A 6,839-nucleotide genomic window follows, 5' to 3' on the forward strand; every position below is an offset into this window, starting at 1 on the left:
TGGCACGAACCGGTACTAAAGGTGATCGTGGGGCCCCGGCCTGACGCCAGCCTGTCACCACCCCTTTAGTACCGGTTCGTGGCACGAACCGGTACTAAAGGTGATCGTGGGGCCCCGGCCTGACGCCAGCCTGTCACCACCCCTTTAGTACCGGTTCGTGGCACGAACCGGTACTAAAGGTTCAACACGAACGGGCATTAATGCATAGTCGTTTGAACCGGCACTAATGGTACCATTAGTACCGGGCCAAAATCAAACCGGGACTAATGTGTCTCACATTAGGTCCTTTTTCTACTAGTGTAGATTGAACCTACCTGTTATTCACAGAACTTTGTAAGCTTCTTCATTATCCACAACTCACAATTTACTCATCTCCCATCTTCATTTAGGTATGAATACATGAGTTTACACCATGGTTAGTTTCCAAGAAGAGTGATAATTGCTAGGACAATATGCAATACACTGTTTCTGAAAAGTGTAGAAAATTATGTATTGGCACTGACTCTAACAAGACTTACTCAAATCGAGATGGTTATGATTAACTAATTATTACATACTACATACACACACTAAATTCTAGATATCTACTTTTCTTTTCTTACGATAGCGCTTAGTGCTCAAACACAAACAAATGTTTTTTAGAGTGAAAAAACTCATTTTGCTCAAATATGAGTAGCTCTTTTGCAAGCTGCAATTCCAAAAGGAAGGAAAAAGTGGGCTAAGATTTGAGAGCTCAGTGAGAGCTAGTAGTAAAGTTCACTTTTTTTTTGGAGACAAAGTAGTAAAATTCACTTGCAGACGGAACTGTTTCAAGACCAGGCCATGGGTTTGAGATTATATATGATGGCGAGTAAGAAACGGAAACGGCCCAGCCCATATGCATCTGTGTTATGTATCCGCGACCTACCTCTGTTCTCCGCCGCCGGTCACAGCACAACTCCACCACCGCTGTCGCTCCTCTGTCCTCTCCGCCGCCGTCACTGCACAACACAACCCCACACCACGCCTCTCATCTACCACCGCTGTAGCTCCTCGCACGGATCCAGGCAGAGCGCCCATGGCGGAGGCCGCAAGTGCAGCTGGAGCGACGCCACTACTCCCTGGCCTCCCCGATGAGATCTCCATCTGGGAGATTCTCGTCCGCCTGCCCCCCAAACCCCTCCTCCGCTGCCGCGCCGTCTGCCCCGCCTGGCGCCGCGCCACCTCCGCCCGCGACTTCCTCCTCGCCCACCACGCCCGCCAGCCCGCCCTCCCCCTCCTCTACCGTCGCAGTGGCAATGGCTCGTCCATAGACATCATCCCCTGCGACCATCAGGCAGCCGACGAGCTCCGGTCAGTTGCCCGACTTGATGGCGCCCCCGGCATCTTTCTGCAGGCCTGCTGTGACGGCCTCCTCATCTTGGGCACATGGAATAAGACGGATGAAGGCTACGCTATGATGGCCTCCATCTGCAACCCGGTCACTCGGCAATATGCTCCCCTACACCAGCTTGATGGCTTTACCTTCTTGGGGATGTACCCACACTGCCCTACCGACGAGTACCGACTATTGCTCTACCTGGCCCCGAGGTTCAAGGATGATGCTCAAAGTGGCTCCTACATCTTCACGTTAGGCTCCGACCAGCCGCCGAGACACATAGGGTGCCGTGATGCCAAGGAATTGCTGCATTCCCCCAGATCTGTCCATTTTCATGGTAGCCTGCATTGGCATACAGAGCGGCTAATAATGGTATTTGACACCACCTCAGAGTCGTTCCGGCAGATGCGCTCCCCAATTGTTCCTGACCATGTCATTGGCGACCTGTTTGAGATGAGTGACATGCTTGGCATGTTCAGTCTTAATGCTGAAGAGACAATTGTTGATATCTGGGTGATGCTGGACTATGAGAGCCAAGTCTGGGCCTCCAAAGGCCGGGTTGAGTTGCCGATTTCAGGGATTAGGTTGCAATTAGAAAAGTTTGACACTTGGTTGGATCTGGTGGCCGCATCTTGGAACGGTGATGACGTGCTCATGATGGTCAAATTTGAAGACGACTCCCTACTTCAGATTGACATTGATGGCAAGTTGGTTGCTAGTCTCCATCGCCGATTCCTCTGTCCTACTCGACTTCGGCTCAAACAGTCTCTAGTTTCACATACCTTCTTTCCGACTCTAGAGGGTTATGTTGTCAATGCTTTGCCTTTCATCTGACCAGATGATTATGTTGTCAATATTTAGCCTTTGAACTGGGGGCAGCTAAGAGAGTTGGTGCTTCATGTCGGCCTAGGTCTCCGTATCCATGTGAGCTGCAGTATGTATTAACTAGACACTCTACCAGCCCACTAGTTTTCTTTGCTGATGTATAAAAAGTTATGATCAAGAAGCTCTGGTTGTTATGGTATTACCTGTTTGCTTTATATTTCTTTGAATATCCTTTTGGGCCCAAGTGGCTGATGTGAGTGTTGATGATAAATTACAAATCAATTGGACCATGATTTGAAATGTTTTTCAATTTCTCTGACCCATGTCTATGTTTTCATTAACTGAAGAATGGACTTCTTTTCCCCCCTTTATATAGTGGTCTTCTTACCTTCTTAGTACTAAATACTACTCCCTCTGTCCCATAATATAAGAGCGTTTTTAACACTACACTAGTGTCGTGTCAAAAAAGCTCTTATATTGTGGGACGAAGGGAGTAGTAAGCAATTCTACATGCCTCGTCTATGTTTTTGTTGTCCTATCTGTTTATCAGTGTCTTCTTTTATAGGGATTACCTGCTTGTCTTCTTAATACTAAAATTTGGAAAATATGCATGTGTTCCTTGTTCCTTCTTTTTGTAGCTTATGATGATTTGATGCATATTATCATCTTATTGACCAGCAGCAGCACCTGAACTTATACAAGAGCTGTGAGCCCTACATTAATTTCTCAATGGAATTCTGTTGCAACTCATTCTTGTTCGCTGCATCTGGTTAGGCATCGAAACATACTGTTATAGTTCTGTCTTTGTGTTGCATCGTTTGGAATCACTTTAGGTGATGCGTTCCAAGGAAGTATCTATGCTTCTTGCTATGTTCAATCAGTTGATAGAAGATATGTTATAATGTGCAGGCTCAGATCCAAAACTGTGAAGTAGTTTTCGCCAGCTTTTGAAATAGTTGCCAAACGATCTGCCTCGTGTCTTTGTTTGTCTTTAAACTGAAGAATTGTCTTGATTTTTTATCAATGTTTTCTTTATTGCAGATCATCCAGTGGTTTCTCTTAATACCACCGGTTACCTGTTTGTAGTATCTGGTGATACATTTAGGGCTGATTATCCTCTTTGTTGGGCAACAACTCGAACCTAGATTTCCGGAAGAGCTTGGAGTGCTGCTTGTTTAAATGCATGATTGCATCATAGCCAACTCAGTGAAATGTTCTGTTGCAATCCATTCTTCGTGTATCCACTGCGTCTGGTTAGGTATTCTGATGTTTTGTTATAATTCTGCATGTGTTGTTCAGCTGTTGCATTGTTTCAGATCATCTCTACCATTGTCAGGCTCAGGTCCCGGATTGTGTTCTCCTTGAGACACTGTAAGTGTTCTTTTTCTCTTTATAACCGGCGCAAGGCCATATCCGGTACCACTGGTAGAATGTAGGTCGTCTCAAGCATGACCTCGCTGGCTTTAGTGCCCTTGGCTTATGGATTAGAAAGAAAGCTGTACGTAAATAAGGCCATTAGATTTAGTAGCTGCAGCTGGAGTGTGGTTGAAGCTGAAAGTAAGTTAAGAAAAGCATATGAACAACAGGGGAAATACAATTTGGATAAACATAGAAAAAAATGGTGGAAAATTTATAGATTGAAAAGAGAAAGAAAAGAAACTAGCATTAATTTTGAGGGATGTTTAGCAGTACTTCCTGGGATGATCCTAGCTAGCAGCACTTCTGTTTCAGGTTGCCTAAGGGAAATATAATAAGCCATGCTTATTTAGTGTATATGCAGAAAACATTATCTGCTTCTCGCTGAAACTGGGAAGACGCTGAACATCCAGCACAAAATCAATAGTTGCTATGTTGACAAAATATAAAACTCGTAATATTTAAATCTGTCACCTCCACAGAAATAGATGCAAGCCCAGCCAGTTTCCATTGCGGCGGCCTCGATCCTAGTCAACTTCAGCCCAAGCAATCTCTAGTTGACATTCCTTCTTTCTGACACTAGAGTTATGTCGTGAATGTTCATCCTTTCATGTCAAAGATGTTGAGTGTGCCGGTGCTTCTTAAAGGTCTAAATGTTTGTATCCTCGTGAGCTACCCTATGTGAATTTTACCCACTAGCTTCTTTGTTGATGCATATAAAAATATGACCAAGAAGCTGTCACTGTTATGTGGTTGCATGGAAAAAATAAATGCTTGCTTTGATACTCTTTCAGGTTGAAGAGAGTATCTGTATGTGTTGCCAAATTATGGTGCACATTTGAACTTGTGGCAACTGACCTGTCTCATATCTCCATTTTCTAAAGGAAGAATTGACTTCACTGTCTTAGTTTGGAGAAGGGATCAGCCTAATGCTCCATCTATTGTGCTTGATGCTATCTTTTGTCTATGTGCGATTCTTCTTCCCTCGTAATACTTATTAGCAATGAAATCCGGTGCTTATATTTTGCAGAAAATGTTTGGCTCAAATTTTGCTCACTTCTAAATTCCTGCGATTGAATCTTTGAACATACACTCTGCCTTGTTCCCTGTTGGCTTTGTAATTTTGCAGTTGTCTCGTTCTAGGCAAGAAACAGGGTATATTATTCGCTTACCACTAGCCCGTGGAGCTGCTGCATGTTGTGGCTGGGCTTGGAACAGGGTATGAGTACACTGTTTCATCTTTCTTTTTCGTAATACTCGTTGGCGTCTATGCGTCATCCATTGTACTGATTGCTCTTTTAATTTGTCCCGCATTGGATTTATGGAGAATTTGTAGTGCAAAATGCTATTAATAAGAGCTTAAGTAGTGCTTTGCATCTAAAAATCTGCGACACAAATTGTAGTTGCTGTTGCTCGGTGAGTTAGTTGCCAGTTTCCATCGGAAAGTCCTCAATAATACTTGACTTTGCCTCAAACAAACTTTAGTTTCACATACCTTCTTTCCGAAACTAGAGTGTTATGTTGTGAATGCTTCACCTTTCATCTAATCTAATAGCTGTTGAGTGAGGTGGCGCTTCTGAATGACTTGACTGCCAGTATCCTCATGAGCATAAAGTTTGAGCCTGCAGACTTCTCTGTCGATGCATATCAAGTTGTGGTCAAGAAGCGCTCTCCTGTTATTTGGTTGCGTGAAATCTATGCCTGTTTTGATACCAAAATTACCAAGTCACTTTGGTGTGTTTGAAAGATGTGTCAACTAGTCTGCCTCATGTGTCAATATTATTGAACTAGAACATTATTTTGCTATTTTATCTTCTTACTACTATCTTCTGTAGTAAGCAATCTATTTGCTCATGTGTCTATTTCTTGACCTGAAAATTTGACTTTGCCGTTTTATCAATGTCTTGTTTTTATTATTAGTGAATATCTAGTGTTATTCTCAATGCTGAGTAGTCATTCTGTAGCAACCTACACGAGTTTCCTCTCAATTCGGTCACTTGCTATTTTCACGTGATTGTTAGAAGTGCCTGGAGCATGCGTGTGTGAGATAAATGTACATATTGGCGACAAAATATTTCGATTGTGTGGTTACAGTTTACACTATCGATGCAATATCTAAGTTTGACATCCAGATTGATGATATATTCCAGTGTGTTTGATTCATCTGAAACAGGCTAAAGGTCTGTTCAACTTAAACTGTATTCTCTGCTCTTTTTTCTTTTGCAGGAAAAACTGTATTCTCTGCTTTTGGTTGCAATATTTTAGTTCTTCTGCTAGAGATGTCTGACTGATTTGCATGCACTGCAGATGCAGTAGAGCCGATAGGCAAGAGCTGAAGTCTTCCCTTGCAACCAAACATTGTACATTGTGGCTAGCGCTGGCATGCTTCCACGACTAGCAATGAAATTGTTACACCTGAAACGAATAGGTGATGCAACTTGCCCTGAAGTAGACAGGTGATTGATTACATTTTGCAAGAGATAATGAATAGAAGAGGGACAACGCATAGCCCTAACACACCCCTCGTTCATATTTAAACTTCTTGCCCAATACGCTATTCAGAAGAATAGCTGAGGTTCCTGAGCTGAGGATCGATTTGATCCAACCATACCATCTTTGGTTAAAGATAATATCGCCTCTTCCTTGAGAACCCCATACATGCAAATCACGATGTGATTTCTCAATTTGATATCCAAAGAGCAATGTCATGATGGCTTGAGCAATGTAATGTAGTGCGCCATTACCAAACCAAAATTTGTGTAAACAATTAGGAGTACATCGGAGAAAAAAAAGTTCAGGTAAATAAACACACATCGTGGTTGAAACAGTGAGGTGCAAAAGTGTCTTGTCAGAGTATCTACGGCCATAATGTACAAATTTCGTCCCTCAAACGTCCGAGGACGCGCCGGTTAGTGTCTGTTTTGACCCCTTATTTTTGCTTATACCCAGCCGTGACTCCTACTTTGACACCTCATTTTCTCAGTCATTTCATCGAGCAGGTTAAGGGCGGCATCATCAGAGCATGGAGAGAACCGAGGAGAGCACGTAAGCCATCGGCTGTGGCGGCCAGCCAGCACGTCGGCGCGGCACGCACGCATGCCCGCGAGGCTGCGAGGCTGCAGTCCGGACGTTTCGGGCGTCTAGCATGCATGCGCGGCCAGCTCGTGCACGAAAAGCAGCAGAGACAGCTAGCTAGCCAGCGTCTAGCATGCATGCACGTACGGGGCGGCTAGCTAGCGCG

The 6,839-nt window shown here is 43.9% G+C and overlaps 1 protein-coding gene across 1 annotated transcript; it reads left to right on the forward strand.

The window, feature by feature from the left end:
* Positions 1-906: 906 nt before the first annotated feature.
* On the forward strand, positions 907-3,411 carry LOC109740501 (F-box protein At5g49610-like). The gene is made up of 2 exons (XM_020299557.4): positions 907-2,291; positions 3,224-3,411. Exon 1 carries the CDS (start codon positions 1,058-1,060, stop codon positions 2,189-2,191), a length of 1,134 nt encoding a protein of 377 aa, XP_020155146.1. The 5' UTR covers positions 907-1,057; the 3' UTR covers positions 2,192-2,291; positions 3,224-3,411.
* The last annotated feature ends 3,428 nt before the right edge of the window (positions 3,412-6,839 follow it).

Source organism: Aegilops tauschii, chromosome 3 (assembly GCF_002575655.3).
Source record: "Aegilops tauschii subsp. strangulata cultivar AL8/78 chromosome 3, Aet v6.0, whole genome shotgun sequence".
Taxonomy (NCBI): Eukaryota; Viridiplantae; Streptophyta; class Magnoliopsida; order Poales; family Poaceae; genus Aegilops; species Aegilops tauschii.